This window comes from Salmo salar, chromosome ssa23 (assembly GCF_905237065.1).
Source record: "Salmo salar chromosome ssa23, Ssal_v3.1, whole genome shotgun sequence".
Taxonomy (NCBI): domain Eukaryota; kingdom Metazoa; phylum Chordata; class Actinopteri; order Salmoniformes; family Salmonidae; genus Salmo; species Salmo salar.
This window is the reverse complement of record NC_059464.1, coordinates 46987711-47008190: the sequence shown is the minus strand read 5'-3', so window position 1 is coordinate 47008190 and position 20480 is coordinate 46987711. Positions and strand designations below refer to the sequence as shown.

General features: G+C 44.5%; 1 protein-coding gene across 1 annotated transcript in view; it reads left to right on the top strand.

Moving 5' to 3' along the window:
• The first annotated feature begins 947 nt into the window (after positions 1-947).
• The window catches only part of LOC106592751 (synaptotagmin-7), a 391227-nt gene continuing 371694 nt past the window's right edge, over positions 948-20480 (top strand). The window contains exon 1 of the mRNA XM_045705960.1: positions 948-1277. Coding sequence (XP_045561916.1) covers positions 1244-1277 — 34 coding nt within the window. The 5' untranslated portion in view covers positions 948-1243. The remainder of the gene's footprint in view (positions 1278-20480) is intronic.

Below are 20480 nucleotides of genomic sequence, written 5' to 3'. Positions count from 1 at the left end.
GTTAATACAGGACTAGTAAAGGTCTGTTAATACAGGACTAGTAAAGGTCTGTTAATACAGGACTAGTAAAGGTTTGTTAATACAGGACTAGTAAAGGTTTGTTAATACAGGACTAGTAAAGGCCCAGTGCACTACTTTGTAAAAACAAAAACATATATATTAACTTTAAAAAAAAATATGTATATATTTTGCAAGACCCTCAGCACCCCAACTTCCTGCGGCTATGTTAGACTGCCTGCCACCCTAGTTATTCTCTATGCAATAGGCTATACTACTACAAGTGGTTTATTACTTGCATTGGGAATTGTATAAGATATATTATTATCTAAATAACTGTTTCACCAATATGATTTATTCATAGCTATACCTTGTAATAACAGTCATCCTAGAGCAGCACAGAGACGTCAGAGAAATGCGCATCCCTCAAGATTCCGGAAGTTGCCAAAATGTAAACATATATTTGAAATAATATATATATATATATATATATATATATATATATATATATATATTATATCATTTCCAAAACCTTGCCTACTCCCTAAAACACGTGCTCCCTAAAACACGTCCGTGCGCAGATATGACTAGGTTGTAGGTGAGGGGACCACCTGTCTGCTATCATTGAGGACCCCCACTTCAAAGCAATAGTCTTTTCTTTTTTTTTAAATACCCTTTTAACCTTTTTTATTTTTTAAATAACCTTTTAACGTTGCTTAGGCATTGCACAACCACACAATTGAACCATCATTTTAACCCATTAGCACCTTGTTTTGTACAATTGGAATAGCAGCCAGGAGCAGTGAAATCTGATAAATACCAGAAGTATAATATCTACAAAGATTGAATTGCGTTAGAAGAAATCAAAGGCATAAGGAACCCTTGGCGACCAGCATATGAGCGCATTTAGGCATGCTTCCATCCTGGCTACCATCCCAAGACTTCTTTCAGAAACACTCTTTACTATACCCGCTGTTTCTTCTCTGAGCGTCACGGAGAAAAAGAAAGGAGAGAGAGAGAGAGAGAGAGAGAGAGAGGGCTGACAAACTGACTACAGCTACCTGCTGGAAGCACGCTCTCGCACCGCACGCACTCTCAACCGAGCAACAAGACAATAAAACAGCTACAACAATACCCCGCAAATAGAGAAGAGTTGTGTGTGTTTTCCAGGCGGCAAAGAGGACTAATACTCATCATTACCATTGACCCAACGCCTTCAGAAAATCCCAGGAGTGAATTTATAGCCATGTATTTGAATAGAGAAGAGAACAATAGCAAAGGTAAGAATATTTTTAAAAAATGTATCCACTCTTTGCGAGGAGCACTCCTTGCCTGACAGTTTCAAGGTGTGTATTAGCGTACGGGGGACGGGGTAAACCCGCCTCTGTTATGATAATCGCTGTTATGTGTTGGCCATAAGTTGAGGGTCATTGTCACGGACATCCGTAGGACATCTTGTAGGCTACACATAATGATCCCGACCGATGTTAATGTGTGTCATTGTAGGGCTCTAGGTCACTCTTTTCATCATATCAGATATCATGTCAGTGTTATTTATACACTAACCTTCCGTTTTTCTTTCTTAGCGATGATTTATGAATGTAGGCTAGAATACCTACTTGTTGTTAGGCATAGATGGTCTGCCTGCCGACGGTACGTCTCTTTTTTACGGGGGTATTTTGACATCTATTCACTAGTAAAGGACAACCAAACACAAGGTCACAACAGCATCCACAACGATGACCAAGTGTATGTGTGGAAGAGGCTAGGATATCCTCTCCTCTTCAGACGCCGACATTTGGCGGAAAAGCTACGCGTTATGGATTCGTTTATGAAAGAGAGAGAGAGAGAGAGAGGAAAGGAAAGAAGGGAGCAATGTCTAGGTTAAGAAGAAGAAGATGGGAAAGAAATCGGCATTTATTAGGAGTAGTAATCTCTCCCACGTGTTTTTGGAGGCGTAATGCGTGATTTGCGGGGTTTTCCAGTCTAATACTCTCTACTAGTGTCCCCCTATCTGGGCCGTCTCGCGTTCATTCGCTCTGGGCCGGGAGATAATTACAATCACCACCTAGACGAGACCTGCAGGTCTGTAGTAGCCTAATAACACCTGCTGCTGCTGCTGCTGGAGGAAGGAGAGAAAGGAGGAGGGCGTTTTTTTTGTTCATTTCCTTTAGACGTTAGATAATGGTCTCGTGCGCTGTGTGACTGATAAGGCCACGATACAACTACCGGTCTGTTTATTGTGTGTGTGTGTGTGTGTGTGTGTGTGTGTGTGTGTTGTAATATCGAGTACAACAACAACTAGTCTACAGACTGAAGAAGCTTTTTGGGAGGTGGAGTAGTAGACAGAAGGAGGTATTACGTTCCAGTCTTAGAGTCGGAATATTCCACTACTGCTCAGCCCTGGCTGCACATGCATGACTAGGGGCTTTTTTTCTTTCACGTGAGCATGTGGACTTTGACTGGCAGGTTGTTAGTCTGTAATCCGGTAGCCCGGTACGGCCGCGTGCTCTCTGCTCGTTTTAAAATTCATCACGCGTCTCAAGGTGGAGGAGAGAGGAGAGGAGAGAGAGAGAGATATTAAGAGGGAGAGAGAGAGATGGAGAGGAAGAGAGAGATTGAGAGGGTGAGAGACAGGGAGAGAGAGATGGAGAGTGAGAGAGAGAGATATGGAGAGGGAGATACAGAGAGAGAGATGGAGAGGGAGAGAAAGAGAAAGAAAGAGAGAGGGAGAGGGATAGACAGAGATGGATAGAGAGAGAAAGAGAGAGAGATGGAGTGGGAGCGAGAGAGATGGAGAGAGAGAGAGAGATGAAGAGGGAGACATAGAGAGAGAGGAGGATAGGGAAAGAGAGAGAGAGTTGTGTGGACCATATCGATGACTAGAAAAACGACTTGATCATCTCTCTCTCAATTCAATTCAAAGGGCTTTATTGCCAAAGCACGTGAAATAGATAATAAACAAAAGTGAAATAAACAATAAAAATGAACAGTAAACATTACACTCGCAAAAGTTCTAAAATAATAGACATTTCAAATGTCATATTATGTATATATACAGTGTTGTAACGATGCACAAATGGTTAAAGTACAAAAAGGAAAATAAATAAACATAAATATAGGTTGTATTTACAATGGTGTTTGTTCTTCACTGGTTGACCTTTTCTTGTGGCAACAGGTCACAAATCTTGCTGCTGTGATGGCACACTGTGGTATTTCACCCAGTAGATATGGGGGTTTATCAAAATTGGATTTGTTTATGAATTTGTTGTGGGTCTGTGTAATCTGAGGGAAATAGGTATCTCTAATATGGTCATACATTTGGCAGGAGATATCTCTATCTCGCTCTCTCTCTCTACTGGGGAAATACATGCAGTCTGTTGTATTGTTGTCCCTACCTTCTTGTCCTTTGTGTTGTTATCTGTTATCTGTGCCCAATAATGGTTGTACCATGTGTTGTGTTGCTACCATGTTGGGCTGCTGCTGTGTTGTGTTGCTACCATGTTGTTATCAGGTTGTGTTGCTACCATGTTGTTGTCATGTTGTGTTGCTACCATGTTGTTGTCATGTTGTGTTGCTACCATGTTGTTATCATGTTGTGTTGCTACCATGTTGTTATCATGTTGTGTTGCTACCATGTTGTTGTCATATTGTGTTGCTACCATGTTGTTGTCATGTTGTGTTGCTACCATGTTGTTATCAGGTTGTGTTGCTACCATGTTGTTATCAGGTTGTGTTGCTACCATGTTGTTGTCATGTTGTGTTGCTACCATGTTGTTATCAGGTTGTGTTGCTACCATGTTGTTGTCATGTTGTGTTGCTACCATGCTGTGTTGTCATGTGTTGCTGCCTTGTTATGCTGTTGTCTTAGGTCTCTCTTTATGTTGTGTTGTGTTGTCTCTCATGTCGTGATGTGTGTTTTGTCCTATATTTATATATATTTTTGTATATGTTTTATTTATTATTATTCTTTATTTTTTATATCCCAGCCCCCGTCCCCGCAGGAGGCCTTTTGCCTTTTGGTAGGCCGTCATTGTAAATAAGAATTTCTTCTTAACTTACTTGCCTAGTTAAATAAAGGTTACTTATAATACATCCCAAATAGCAAACCATTCCCTGTATAGCAGTCTTGGCGCTGGTCAAATGTAAGCAAAAGGGTACCATTTGGGACGCAGGCCTGTCTGCCTGTTTGAAAATTGGCCTCAACTTTCAACTTAACTTCAGCTATAGAAATACTTTTTCCAAGGTTTGGCGGCTGTCCAGGATGGCATTGAATTGGCAGAAATATTGAATTACATTTTTTTAAAGGTTATATAGCTGGAGATGAGAAATGATTAGTTTTTCAGGGTTGCCTCACATTGAAGCTGTTTGGATAACACAATTGAATTATCTCTTAGCAAACACCTTCACACAAACGGATCCTGTGTGAGAAAAAAACTAAAACATTTCTGACAAATATTATTAAACCTTGGAGAAGTGGGAGAACATCGGAAATAAAATCCCTGACAGCTACGGCAAATAATATTCGCGCCCACAGTGACATGCAGTTTGTGTATCAGTATTTCAGTCAACAAGGTGTCTATTTGTAACAGTATTTCAGTCAACAAGGTCTCTATTTGTATCAGTATTTCAGTGAACACGGTATCTAATTTCTGTAAATTTTCTTCACATTCTGCAGTATATGTTTATCATCTTATATAGAGATACAGGATGAAAACACATTATAATTCTTAAGGTCAAAGGGCACATTTTTATAGTTTCTGATTATTAATGATGACCTCTGAACATCACACTCATGTGAGAGAAGCTGTATCCCAAATTGCACCACATTTCCTATATAGTGCATGGCTTTTGACCATTGCATGGCTTTCATCATTATCAACAGTGGGAAATTCTGGGGTGGAACAACACCTGCCCTTCTGGTTGGCTGTCTGGCATCCCTATGGGCTGTATCTCCCTGTCCCATTGGTGGACAAGACAGATGGCTTTAAAGCTATCAGGATCAATTACAACAGATGTCTCCTACCCAGTACCCAGTGTTCTTACCTGTCTTGCAGTTTTGGCCTTCTCTGACAGCTGGTGCCAATTTTTTATATATTTTTTTAATTTCACCTTTATTTAACCAGGTAGGCTAGTTAAGAACAAGTTCTCATTTGCAACTGCGACCTGGCCAAGATAAAGCAAAGCAATTCGACACATACAACAACACAGAGTTACACATGGAATAAACAAACATACAATCAATAATACAGTAGAAAAATCTATATACAGCATGTGCAAATGAGCTAGGACAAGAGAGGTAAGGCAATAAATAGGCTAGAGTGGCAAAGTAATTACAATATAGCAGTTAAACACTGGAATGGTAGGATGTGCAGAAGATGAATGTGCAAGTTGAGATACTGGGGAGCAAAGGAGCAAGATAAATAAATAAATACAGTATGGGGATGAGGTAGATTGGATGGGCTATTTACAGATGAGCTATGTACAGGTGCAGTGATCTGTGAGCTGCTCTGACAGCTGGTGCTTAAAGCTAGTGAGGGATGTAAGAGTCTCCAGCTTCAGAGATTTTTGCAGTTCATTCCAGTCATTGGCAGCAGAGAACTGGAAGGAGAGACGGCCAAAGGAGGAATTGGCTTTGTGACCAGTGAGATATACCTGCTGGAGCGCGTGCTACGGGTGGGTGCTGCTATGGTGACCAGTGAGCTGAGATAAGGCGGGGCTTTACCTAGCAGAGACTTGTAGATGACCTGGAGCCAGTGGGTTTGGCGACGAGTATGAAGCGAGGGCCAGCCAACAAGATCATACAAGTCGCAGTGGTGGGTAGTATATGGGGCTTTGATGACAAAACGGATGGCACTGTGATAGACTGCATCCAATTTGTTGAGGCTATTTTGCAAATGACATCGACGGAGTAGAGGATCGGTTTCTAAGAAGAGGCTATTCACCACAATGTGTGAATGAAGCTCTTCATTTGGCATTGGGAAAAACACGAGATGAATTGTTACAAAAAAGACCCGCTAAAGCAAAAGAACACTCCGTAATGTTCACAACCACATATACTTTGAATTCGCAAAAAGTGGGAGGTGTGGTCAAGAAACACTGGCATATTTTATCATCGGACCCAGCTTTGCTGGCTGAATTTAAAAATCCACCACTCATTGTGTATAGGAGAGGTCGCAATTTACGCGATAAATTGGTTCATGCCAACTGCCAGCCACGAAAGAAAATCAGCCAGGCTCTTTTACGCCCTCTACCAAATGGTAGCTATAAATGCAGAGGATGCGCCCAGTGCAACAATATGATGATACCACCACCCATTTACATTATTAAATGTCCATGTGGGCTCTGCTATGTCGGTAAGACCTCCCGCTCTCTCAAATAGAGAATTAGTGAACATAAAAGTTCAATCAGGAGAAACGACAGGGATTATCCAGTCGCAGTACATTTTAATGACCAAAAGCATGACATTTCTACCTTTAGATTTTGTGGTATAGAGAAAGTCAAGATATCAGACAGGGGAGGTGATATTAATAATACTCTGAGCAAAAGAGAATGTTTTTGGATTTTCACCCTCCAGACATTATTTCCTAAAGGACTTAATGATGAAATGCCTATGTATGTTATGTTGTGAATTTAAAATGTGTCCCTATTTAAGATTACTCTGTTTTTCGTATGATGTACCCAATGATTAAGGAAAACTTGCTATGTCCTCATTGTGATTTTATGGATGTATTCAATGCGTCTTCTCTATACACTTTTGTAATATTTGTGAAATGCATATTGTTATGTTTGGTAGCACTTATTTATTTTTCCTTTGCCTCCAACGCCTTTCCATACGTGGAACGGATGTGGGTGGGGCTAGGTCTACATAGAGGTGCTGTTTTCAGAAAATTAACAAAAGCTCTGACGAAGGCCGTTAGGCCGATACGTAAGCTTATTAAATATCAGTGATACTATCAAGAGCAGTGTGCGGTTTCCTTTTTTCCTTCATCCTGTTTCAACTGTTGCCATGCACCTGCAACAAGATTGCTCAGATGTGCGTGTGCCTTTTGAATTTTGCAAATGACATCGCCGAAGTCGAGGATCGGTAGGATGGTCAGTTTTACGAGGGTATGTTTGGCAGCATGAGTGAAGGATGCTTTGTTGCGAAATAGGAAGCCGATTCTAGATTTAATTTTGGATTTGAGATGTTTAATGTGGGTCTGGAAGGAGAGTTTACAGTCTAACCAGACACCTAGGTATTTGTAGTTGTCCACATATTCTAAGTAAGAACCGTCCAAAGTAGTGATGCTGGACGGGCGGGCAGGTTTGGGCAGCAATCAGTTGGAGAGAATGCATTTAGTTTTACTTGCATTTAAGAGCAGTTGGAGGCCACGGAAGGAGAGTTGTATGGCATTGAAGCTCATCTGGAGATTAGTTAACACAGTGTCCAACGAAGGGCCAGAGGTATACAGAATGGTGTCGTCTGCGTAGAGGTGGATCAAAGGATCACCAGCAGCAAGAGCGACATCCTTGATGTATACAGAGAAGAGAGTCGGCCCGAGAATTGAACCCTGTGGCACCCCCATAGAGACTGCCAGAGGTCCGGACAACAGGCCCTCCGATTTGACATACTGAACTCTATCGGAGAAGTAGTTGGTGAACCAAGCGAGGCAATCATTTGAGAAACCAAGGCTGTTGAGTCTGCCAATAAGAATGTTGTGATTGACAGAGTCGAAAGCCTTAGCCAGGTTGATGAATACGGCTGCACAGTAATGTCTCTTATCGATGGCGGTTATGATATTGTTTAGGACCTTGAGCGTGGCTGAGGTGCACCCATAACCAGCTCTGAAACCAGATTGCATAGCGGAGAAGGTACGGTGAGATTCGAAATGGTTGGTAATCTGTTTGTTAACTTGGCTTTCAAAGACCTTAGAAAGGCAGGGTAGAATAGATATAGGTCTGTAGCAGTTTGGGTCTAGAGTGTCTCCCCCTTTGAAGAGGGGGATGACCGCGGCAGCTTTCCAATCTGTGGGAATCTCAGGCGATACGAAAGAGAGGTTGAACAGGCTAGTAATAGGGGTTGCAATAATTTCGGCAGATAATTTTAGAAAGAGAGGGTCCAGATTGTCTAGCCCGGCTGATTTGTAGTGGTCCAGATTTTGCGGCTCTTTCAGAACATCAGCTATCTGGATTTGGGAGAAGGAGAAGTGGGGGAGGTTTGGGCGAGTTGCTGTGGGGAGCGCAGGGCTGCTTACCGGGGTAGCGGTAGCCAGGTGGAAAGCATGGCCAGCCGAGAAAAAATCTTATTGAAATTCTCAATTATTATGGATTTATTGGTAGTGACAGTCTTTCCTAGCCTCAGTGCAGTGGGCAGCTGGGAGGAGGTGCTCTTATTCTCCATGGACTTTACAGTGTCCCAGAACTTTTTTGAGTTTGTACTACAGGATGCAAATTTCTGTTTGAAAAAGCTGGCCTTAGCTTTCCTAACTGCCTGTGTATATTGGTTCCTAACTTCCCTAAAAAGTTGCATATCACGGGGGCTATTCGATGCTAATGCAGAACGCCACAGGATGTTTTTGTGCTGGTCAAGGGCAGACAGGTCTGGAGTGAACCAAGGGCTATATCTATTCCTAGTTCTATTTTTTTTGAATGGAGCATGCTTATTTAAGATGGTGAGGAAGGCACTTTCAAAGAATAACCAGGCATCCTCTACTGACGGAAGGAGGTCAATGTCATTCCAGGATACCCCGGCCAGGTCGATTGACAGTGATGAGGGGTGGTCGTTTGACTGCTGACCCATTACGGATACAGGCAATGAGGCAGTGATCACTGAGATCTTGGTTGAAAACAGCAAAGGTGTATTTGGAGGGTGAGTTAGTTAGAATGATATCTATGAGGGTGCCCGTGTTTACAGATTTGGAGTTGTACCTGGTAGGTTCATTGATCATTTGTGTGAGATGGAGGGCATCAAGCTTAGATTTTAGGATGGCCGGGGTGTTAAGCATGTCCCAGTTTAGGTCACCTAGCAGCACGAGCTCAGAAGATAGATGGGGGGACAATCAATTCACATATGGTGTCCAGGGCACAGCTAGGGGCAGAGGGTGGTCTATAGCAAGCGGCAACGGTGAGAGACTTGTTTCTGGAAAGGTGAATTTTTAGAAGTAGAAGCTCGAATTGTTTTGGAACAGACCTGGATAGTAAGATAGAGCTCTGCAGGCTATCTCTGCAGTAGATTGCAAGACCACCCCCTTTGGCAATTCTATTTTGTATGGGTCCAGTGAGCGGTTGGGCTGGCTGGGGACATGGCGATTCAGACAGTTACCAGGCCAGGGATAGCAAGCTAGCAGTTAGCAGGCCGGGGCTAGCAAGCTAGCATAAGGGCCTTAGAGGGACATCGCGATGGGGGAAAAGTCTGTTTTTGCCTCCTCGTGCGGTGACGTCGATAGACCAGTCATGGAGTTAGTAGGGTTCCAAGTAGCAAAGGGGTCCAAGTCCAATTGGCAAAATTGGTATAGTGGTCCAAGAAACTGGCCGGTGAATCAGCTAACTGTCCAATATGCTATAGATAGCTAGCAGGCCGCGATTAGCAGAATGGGCCTTCAGGGGACGTCACGCCTGAGGGGCCTGTTGGGATCCTCGGGCAGATTATGTCGGTATTCCAGTCGTGAAGGATCGGCGGGGTTCCATGCCCCGTACCGGCAGTAGAAGGGGTCCGGATATTGTAGCCGAGGAGTGGGCTTCAGGAGTAGCCCAGAAGCCCTAGCCGGGAGATGGGTCTAGCATGGGCTAGCCCCAGGCAAGTTGGTGCTTGGTCCGGGATGGGAACGTTAGCCAGGAGTAGTCAACCCGGGTTGCGGTTAGCTAGCTGCCATGATCCAGATGAAAGGGTTCAGAGTTTGCGGTAGGAATCCGGGGATATGGAGAGAAAAATAGGTCCGGTATGCTCTGGTTTGAAATGCGTTGTACGAACTTGCGAGAGCTTTCCGAGCTAAAGGTTAGCTGACTGATAGCTGATAGCTGGTAGCTAGTTAGCTAGCTAGCTTCAGTTGAGGTATTCCAGTTCGGAGGTAAATAGAAATACTTTAGAAAAAAAAACAGATCTACACCACATTGGGTGAGGCGGGTTGCAGGAGAGTATTTTTAAGATGAAGTTTAGGAAAAATATTAAAAAGAAAGCAAAGAAAAATATGTAAAAATATGTATACATGGGACGAGACAAGGCAAAGATGTCTGACTGCTACGCCATCTTGGATATTCAGTTCAGTTTGCCCCCTTGGCCCTAAACATTTCTTGTCCTCTTGACCCTAACCCTTGCCTGTCCCCTTGGCCCTACCCTTGCTTGTTTCCCTTGGCCCTAATGCTTGCCTGTCTTCTTTGCCCGAACCCTTGGCTGTCCCCTTGGCCATAACCCTTGCCTGTCCTCTTGGCCCTAACCCTTCCTGTTCTCTTGGCCCTAACCCTTGCCTGTCCTCTTGGTCCTAACCCTTGCTTGTCCTCTTTGCCCTATCCCTTGCCTGTCCTCTTGGCCCTAAGCCTTGCCTGTCTTCTTGGCCCTAACCTTGCTTGTCCCCTTGGCCCTGAAGCCCTTTCTTGTCTTCTTGGCCCTAACCCATTCTTGTCCTCTTGGCTATAACCCTTGCCTGTCCCCTTGGCCCTACCCTTGCTTGTTTCCCTTGGCCCTAATGCTTGCCTGTCTTCTTTGCCCTAACCCTTGCCTGTCCCCTTGGCCATAACCCTTGCCTGTCCTCTTGGCCCTAACCCTTGCCTGTCCTCTTGGCCCTAACCCTTGCCTGTGCTCTTGGTTCTAACCCTTGCCTGTCCTCTTGGCCCTAAGCCTTGCCTGTCTTCTTGGTCCTAACCTTGCTTGTCCTCTTTGCCCTATCCCTTGCCTGTCCTCTTGGCCCTAAGCCTTGCCTGTCTTCTTGGCCCTAACCTTGCTTGTCCCCTTGGCCCTGAAGCCCTTTCTTGTCTTCTTGGCCCTAACCCATTCTTGTCCTCTTGGCTATAACCCTTGCCTGTCTCCTTGGCCCTACCCTTGCTTGTTTCCCTTGGCCCTAATGCTTGCCTGTCTTCTTTGCCCTAACCCTTGCCTGTCCCCTTGGCCATAACCCTTGCCTGTCCTCTTGGCCCTAACCCTTGCCTGTGCTCTTGGTTCTAACCCTTGCCTGTCCTCTTGGCCCTAAAGCCCTTTCTTGTCTTCTTGGCCCTAACCCATTCTTGTCCTCTTGGCTATAACCCTTGCTTGACCCGTTGGCCCCTTGCCTGTCCCCTTAGCCCTACACTTGCTTGTTTTTTCTTGGCCATAACCCTTTCCTGTCCTCTTGGCCCTAACCCTTGCCTGTCCTCTTGGCCATAACACTTGCTTGTCCTCTTGGCCCTAACCCTTTCCTGTCCTCTTGGCCCTAACCCTTGCCTGTCCTCTTGCGCCTAACCCTTGCTTGTCCTCTTGGCCCTAACCCTTTCTTGTCCTCTTGGCCCTAACCCTTGCTTGACATGTTGGCCCTAACCCTTGCCTGTCCCCTTGGCCCTAACCCTTTTTTGTCCTCTTGACCCTAACCCTTGCCTGTCCCCTTGGCCCTAACCCTTTTTTGTCCTCTTGGCCCTAACCCTTGCCTGTCCTCTTGGCCCTATCCCTTTCTTGTCCTCTTGGCCCTAACCCTTGCCTGTCCTCTTGGCGCAAACCCTTGCTTGTCCCCTTGGCCCTAACCCATTCTTGTCCTTTTGGCCCTATCCAATTCTTGTCCTCTTGGCCCTAACCCTTGCTTGACCCGTTGTAACTAATCCTTGCTTTTCTTGTTGCCCCTAACCCTTGCTTATCTCCTTGCCCTAAACCTTTCTTGTCCTCTTCGCCCTAAACCTTGCTTGTCCCATTGGCCCTAATCCTGTCTTGTAGGCCCTATCCCTTGCCTGTCCCCTTGGCACAAACCCTTGCCTGCCCCATTTGCCCTAACCCTTGCCTGTCCTCTTGGCCCTAATCTTTGCTAGGTATTTTGGCCCTAACCCTTGCTTGTCCTCTTGGCCCTAATCCTTGTCTCTTCTCTTGGCCCTATCCCTTTCTTGTCCTCTTGGCCCTAACCCTTGCCTGTCCTCTTGGCCCTAACTCTTGCTTGTCGTCTTGGCCGTAACCCTTGCCTGTCCTCTTGGCCCTAACTCTTGCTTGTCCCCTTGGCCCTAACCCCTGCCTGTCCTCTTGACCCTAACTGTTCCCTGTACTCTTGGCCCTAACCATTGCTTGTTATTTTGGCCCTAGCCCTTGCCTGTCCTCTTGGCCATAACCCTCGCTTGTCATCTTGGCCCTAACCCTTGCTTGTCCTCTTGGCCCTAACCCTTGCCTGTCCTCTTGGTGCAAACCCTCGCTTGTCATCTTGGCCCTAACCCTTGCCTGTCCTCGTGGCCCTAACCCTTGCCTGTCCTATTGCATATTGTCTGGTTAGGCATCAGCAGTGCGGTGATGGCTCTTCCTGACTTCTTCCATATTGCTTTGACCTTATAGATCTGCAAACATTAAAGGGCCAAGGGGGAAGATAAGGGTTAAATTTGACCTGGCAGAGTGTGACCGACGCGGCGGGCCACCATATTGCTTAGTTCCACCTAACATATCATCAATACACACCTTCATTCTAAGGATACATTCCATACATGTTGATTCCTTCATTCTAGGGCTGCAGTCCATAACTGTTGACTCCTTCATTCTAGGGCTACAGTCCATACCTGTTGACTCCTTCATTCTAGGGCTGCAGTCCATACCTGTTGACTCCTTCATTCTAGGGCTACAGTCCATACCTGTTGACTCCTTCATTCTAGGGCTACAGTCCATACCTGTTGACTCCTTCATTCTAGGGCTACAGTCCATACCTGTTGACTCCGTCATGCTAGGGCTACAGTCCATACATGTTGACTCCTTCATTCTAGGGCTACAGTCCATACCTGTTGACTCCTGGCTGTCAGAGAAAAAACATTCGTTTCTTGCTAATATCGTGAGATCAAAGACACTGAAGCCACTGGAAGCCTTATCCTTTGGTTGTGTGTCTCCACAGGGCCCTGGTCAAAAGGAGTGCACTAGGGAATAGGGTGCCATTTGATACACAGCCCTGGTCAAATGGAGTGCACTAGGGAATAGGGTGCCATTTGATACACAGCCCTGGTCAAAAGGAGTGCACTAGGGAATAGGGTGCCATTTGATACACAGCCCTGGTCAAAAGGAGTGCACTAGGTAATAGGGTGCCATTTGAGATATAACCTTGGTCAAAAGGAGTGCACTAGGGAATAGGGTGCCACAGCTCATAGTGTGATCCCTACTGACCAGAGCAGAGAGCACAAGCACAGGGTGAAGAACCGTCTTTATGGATTTCAAACCAACAATTTAATATTTCACCGTAATGGCATATGTCTCCCTTTTTTCCCAGGCAGAGTTATGATGATTGTTGGTATAAACCGATACATCGGAAATGTTGCTCCCTGAACCCGCTGAAAGAATGAAAAGGAGCCTGGGTTAGGAAGGCTGTTTAACATCTGTCATATGGTGTGGAGAGTAACGTCGGCCAGAGAATGGGAAGGTTCTTCACCTCTATGTTATTGTTGCCCTGCCGGGAGGAAATTGATGATGTCCTGCTCTTCATGGTTAATTCACTCATGTAGAATTGGAAATGATTTGTGGGATTGTTGCTGCTGTTGCTGCTGAGGCGTGGGTCTAATGTCCATGTCTGTTTAGAAGATGAATTGAGAGAGGAGGGGGGGGCGACGGGGGGGAGCGAAAAATGGCAAAGCTATGAATATGAGCTTTCTATTCAATCAGTGTACATGTCTGTGGATAGAGCTTCTATCTGGGGGATTACTATAGATATCTATAGATGTCCTTCTAATGCCCTGGGACCTAATAATGACTTATAGAAAAATCCTTTACATACTGTATCAGCTTCTCTTATCAGAACCATATATTTAGAGAGTTGGGCCATAGGTCACTCCAGAACCATATATTTAGAGAGTTGGGCCATTGGTCACTCCAGAGCCATATATTTAGAGAGTTGGGCTATTGGTCACTCCAGAGCCATATATTTAGAGAGTTGGGCCATAGGTCACTCCAGAGCCATATATTTAGAGAGTTAGGCTATTGGTCACTCCAGAGCCATATATTTAGAGAGTTGGGCCATAGGTCACTCCAGAACCATATATTTAGAGAGTTGGGCCATAGGTCACTCCAGAACCATATATTTAGAGAGTTAGGCTATTGGTCACTCCAGAGCCATATATTTAGAGAGTTGGGCCATAGGTCACTCCAGAACCATATATTTAGAGAGTTGGGTCATAGGTCACTCCAGAACCATTTATTTAGAGAGTTGGGGCATAGGTCACTCCAGAGCCATATATTTAGAGAGTTGGGCCATAGGTCACTCCAGAACCATATATTTAGAGAGTTAGGCCATTGGTCACTCCAGAGCCATATATTTAGAGAGTTGGGATATTGGTCACTCCAGAACCATATATTTAGAGAGTTAGGCCATTGGTCACTCCAGAACCATATATTTAGAGAGTTGGGCCATAGGTCACTCCAGAGCCATATATTTAGAGAGTTGGGTCATAGGTCACTCCAGAACCATTTATTTAGAGAGTTGTGGCATAGGTCACTCCAGAACCATATATTTAGAGAGTTGGGCCATAGGTCACTCCAGAACCATATATTTAGAGAGTTGGGCCATTGGTCACTCCAGAGCCATATTTTTAGAGAGTTGGGCCATTGGTCACTCCAGAACCATATAATTAGAGAGTTAGGCCATTGGTCACTCCAGAACCATATATTTAGAGAGTTGGGCCATAGGTCACTCCAGAACCATATTTTTAGAGAGTTAGGCCATTGGTCACTCCAGAACCATATAATTAGAGAGTTAGGCCATTGGTCACTCCAGAACCATATATTTAGAGAGTTGGGCCATAGGTCACTCCAGAACCATATATTTAGAGAGTTGGGCCATAGGTCACTCCAGAACCATATATTTAGAGAGTTGGGCCATTGGTCACTCCAGAACCATATATTTAGAGAGTTGGGCCAACTTTTAGAATTTTGAATAATGCAGAAATCCCATTGTCCAAACTCTCCAAAGGGTAATGCCATCTTGCATCCTTGGGACGTCCATACCCTAACCCTTTTTCATTTAACTTCAATTAGGGAACAGCTACTCTGTGAAGTGCGCTTGTGCAATAACTCAATTCGCCTTCGCATTCCTTCTAAACAACACAATTTATTACAACTTTGGCAAAGTGTAAAGTCTACAAAACTTAGTCCACTCTGTTCATAACAGATTCTAGTTTTTGGAACAGAAAACTGTATTGAGATCAAATGTTTCATTGATGAGAAAATTTGCAGAATGTTGAGCCAAAATCCATCTCGTTCCATCTTCTCTCTCTCCCGGCCACTGGGCTTCCTCTCATTACCATATTTGGTGTTGAGTGGAAACGCCAAGCCGGATGCTTCACATTTATACGTCCCGATTAAATATCTATCTCATTGTTGTGTCGGTGACATTACTCTGGGTCGGTCTACTTGACGACGACGCTGTAATTTACAGCCCCAGTTTATGTATCCAGTCCTTAATCAAACAGAGAGACAAATGGTTAAACACTGTGATTTATTATTAAACTGTGGGGAGAGTCTCAGTCTATATCTCAAATGGCACCCTATTCCCCTATGTAGTGCACTACTTTAGACCAGAGCCCTGTGGGCCTTTGTCAAAGTAGTGCACTATGGAATAGGGTGCATTTAGGGACCTAGTCCCTAGTGGAAGGATACAGAGAGCGAAAGAGAGAAAGGGCAATAAATACAGTCCCTAGTGGAAGGATACATAACTGGGGATTTGTGAGCAGACTAATCACATATTGAAATGGAAGATAACTGTGTAGAAAGAACGAGGAGTTTTTACTTACGGAGAAATAAAACCTGACTAAAACATGACTATGTAGGAGAACTAATCCAGAGCGACGCACAGTACAGTGATTTACAGTACAGTGATTTACAGTTTAATGATTTACAGTACAGTGATTTACAGCACAATGATTTACAGTACAGTGATTTACAGTTTAATGATTTACAGTACAGTGATTTACAGTTCAGTGATTTACAGGACAGTGATTTACAGTACAGTGATTTACAGTACAGTGATTTACAGTTTAATGATTTACAGTACCGGGATTTACAGTACAGTGATTTACAGTTTAATGATTTATAGTTTAATGATTTACAGGACAGTGACTTACAGGACAGTGATTTACAGTACAGTGATTTACAGTTGAATGATTTACAGTACAGTGATTTACAGTACAGTGATTTACAGTTTAATTATTTACAGTACAGTGATTTACAGTACAGTGATTTACAGTTTAATGATTTACAGTACAGTGAACACATATATTATTAGCATGTACTGTATGACATGGACATTTCGTTTTTTTTGCATGATCCCCCTGAGACACCGTCGGAGAGTGGGGTCACGGCCAGGGGTCAGCCACCCCCTTAGCAGTTCAGGTTAAGTACCTTGCGTAGCTCAACATTTTTCACGTAGTCGGCCCGCGTATTGAACTAGAACCCCTTTTGGTTACTGGCCCAATGCCTTAACCGCTAGGATACCTGCAGCCCTTCCTCTTGGATGGTACATTGGGGTGGCCCTCTTTGTTGTTTGCCCCTTCATTTTTTGTTGTTGTATATATTCATGAGAATTATCATTTATGATAATACTGTCAATTAACTGAGAAACAAAAGGCTACAGGCAAAGCCTATCAATCTACAAAGACAATATTTCTATTTAAAGTTTTGATGAATGTACTTGTCTTCAGTCTAATGGTTATAGTATTGACCTACAGTATGATAATGATCAATCCCATCAGGCTGTGCAGTAGGAAGTCTCTTCACTATCAATCCCATCATGCTGTGTAGTAGGAAGTCTCTTCACTATCAATCCCATCATGCTGTGTAGTACGAAGTCTCTTCACTATCAATCCCATCAGGCTGTGTAGTACGAAGTCTCTTCACTATCAATCCCATAATGCTGTGTAGTACGAAGTCTCTTCACTATCAATCCCATCATGCTGTGTAGTAAGTGGTCTCTTCACTATCAATCCCATAAGGCTGTGTAGTACGAAGTCTCTTCACTATCAATCCCATCATGCTGTGTAGTAAGTGGTCTCTTCAGAGGCTTAGCCATTCTGCCTGGATGACATCCTCTCAAGCATGGGGCTGATGTAGTTATTATATGATGTGCTGCTTCTCTCTCTCTCTCTCTCTATCTTCCCTCTCTCTTTCTCTCTCTCCCCCCGTCTCTCTCCCCTCTCTCTCCCCTCTCTCTTCCCTCTATCTCTCTCTCTCTCTCTCTCTCAACCCATCTCTCTCTCTCTCACACCCCTCTCTCTCACTCTCTCTATCTCTCTCTCTCTCTTTTTCTCTCTCCCCATCTCTACCCCTCTCTCTCCCCTCTTTCTCTCTCCCTCTCTGTTATCTCTCTTCTCTCTCTTTCTTTCTCTCTACTTCCCCTTCTCTCTCTCTCTCGCTCTGTCTTCTCTCTCTCTCTCTCTCTCTCTCTCTCTCTCCCCCTCTCTCTCTCCCTCTCCCCTCTCTCTTGTTCTCTCTCTCTTCCCCTCTCTCTACCCCCCTCTCCCCCCCTCTCTCTCTGCTACAACTCTTCTCACTGTATCAGCTGACAGAGAGGAGAGAGAAGGAGGAGGTCTAGCTCTCACTTGTCTTCTTCTTCTGTCCTTTTCTCTTCCTCTCTTCTGGGAAGTAGAAGTAGTAGGAGAGGAGAGAGGTACTGTTGAAGAGGAGAGGAGAGAGGTACTGTTGAAGAGGAGAGGAGAGAGGTACTGTTGAAGAGGAGAGGAGAGAGGTACTGTTGAAGAGGAGAAGGATAGGAGAGAGGTACTGTTGAAGAGGAGAGGAGAGAGGTACTGTTGAAGAGGAGAGGAGAAGGAGAGGAGAGAGGTACTGTGGAAGAGGAGAGTAGAAGGAGAGGAGAGAGGTACTGTTGAAGAGGAGAGGAGGAGGAGAGGAGAGAGGTACTGTTGAAGAGGAGAGGAGGGGAGGAGAGAGGTACTGTTGAAGAGGAGAGGAGGAGGAGAGGAGAGAGGTACTGTTGAAGAGGAGAGGGGGGAGGAGAGAGGTACTGTTGAAGAGGAGAGGAGGAGGAGAGGAGAGAGGTACTGTTGAAGAGGAGAGGAGGAGGAGAGGAGGGAGGTACTGTTGAATAGGAGAGGAGGAGGAGAGGAGAGAGGTACTGTTGAAGAGGAGAGGAGGAGGAGAGGAGGGAGGTACTGTTGAAGAGGAGAGGAGGTGGAGGTGGAGAGGAGAGAGGTACTGTTGAAAGCAGGAAGTAAGGAGGAGGAGAGAAGAACAGGCCCTGAATGAGCCCTGGACTAGCCTGTCAAGGTCACACAGAGGAGAGCAGGCCCTGTGTGTGTGTGTGTGTGTGTGTGTGTGTGTGTGTGTGTGTGTGTGTGTGTGTGTGTGTGTGTGTGTGTGTGTGTGTGTGTGTGTGTGTGTGTGTGTGTGTGTGTGTGTGTGTGTGTGTGTGTTTTTATAATTTGTTTTTATCAAGGGAGGCCAAATGCTCGCTGGCTTCCCTTGCCTTCAATGCTACAGGCGGCAATAATGTCATACAGTGCCTTGCAAAAGTATTCATCCCCTTGGTGTTTTTCCTATTTTGTTGCATTACAACCTGTAATTTAAATTGAGTTTTATTTGGATTTCATGTAATGGACATACACAAAATAGTCCAAATTGGTGAAGTGAAATTAAAACAATTACTTGTTTCAAAAAATTCTAGAAAAAAAAAAACGAGAAAGTGCATATGTATTCACCTCCTTTGCTATGAAGCCCCTAAATAAGATCTGGTGCAACCAATTACCTTCAGAAGTCACATAATTAGTTAAATAAAGTTTACCTGTGTGCAATCTAAGTGTCACATGATCTCAGCAAATATACACCTGTTCTGAAAGGCCCCAGAGTCTGCAACACCACTAAGCAAGGTGCACCATGAAGACCAAGGAGCTCTCCAAACAGGTCAGGGACAAAGTCGTGGAGAAGTACATATCAGGGTTGGGTTATAAAAAAATATCAGAAACTTTGAACATCCCGCAGAGCACCATTACCTCCATTATTAAAAAAATTGAAAGAATGTGGCACCATAACAAACCTGCCAAGAGAGGGCCAAAACCAAAACTCACGGACCAAGCAAGGAGGGCATTAATCAGAGAGGCAACAAAGAGACCAAAGATAACCCTGAAGGAGCTGCAAAGCTCCACAGCGGAGATTGGAGTATCTGTCCATATGACCACTTTAAGCCGTACACTCCACAGAGCTGGGCTTTACGGAAGAGTTTCCAGAAAAAAGCCATTGCTTAAAGAACAAAATAAGCAAACATGTTTGGTGTTCGCCAGAAGGCATGTGGGAGACTCCCCAAACATATGGAAGAAGGTACTCTGGTCAGATGAGACTAAAATGTAGCATTTTGGACATCAAAGAAAACGCTATGTCTGGCGCAAACCCAACACCTCTCATCACCCCGAGAAAACCATCCCCACAGTGAATCATGGTGGAGGCAGCATCATGGTGTGGGGATGTTTTTCATCGGCAGGGACTTTGAAACTGGTCAGAATTTAAGGAATGATGGATGGCGCTAAATACAGGGAAAATCTTGAGGGAACCTGTTTCAGTCTTCCAGAGACTTTGAGACTGGGACCGAGGTTCACCTTCCAGCAGGACGATTAAGCATACTGCTAAAGCAACACTCGAGTGGTTTAAGGGGAAACATTTAAATGTCTTGGAATAGCCTAGTCAAAGCCCAGACCTCAATCCAATTGAGAATCTGTGGTATGACTTAAAGATTGCTGTACACCAGCGGAACCCATCCAACTTGAAGGAGCTGGAGCAGTTTTGCCTTGAAGAATGGACAAAAATTCCAGTGACTAGATGTGCCAAGCTTATAGAGACATACCCCAAGAGACTTGCAGCTGTAATTGCTGCAAAAGCTGGTTCTACAAAGTATTGACTTTGGGGGGGGGGGTGAATAGTTATGCACGCTCAAGTTTTCAGTTTTTTGTCTTATTGCTTGTTTGTTTCACAATAAAAAATATTTTGCATCTTCAAAGTGGTAGGCATGTTGTGTAAATCAAATGATACAAACCTTTCCAAGCCACTGTATGCATGCAGCTACTGACAGTATCCCAAACCAATCAGTAAACTTTGATTAGGCAGCGTTGAGGTAGAGTGTTGTTGATTTATACTACGGTCAGGTTACTGAGATCAAGTGTTGAGGTAGAGACTGTTGTTGATTTATACTGCGGTCAGGTTACTGAGATCAAGTGTTGAGGTAGAGACTGTTGTTGATTTATACTGCGGTCAGGTTACTGAGATCAAGTGTTGAGGTAGAGTGTTGTTGATTTATACTGCGGTCAGGTTACTGAGATCAAGTGTTGAGGTAGAGAGTGTTGTTGATTTATACTGCGGTCAGGTTACTGAGATC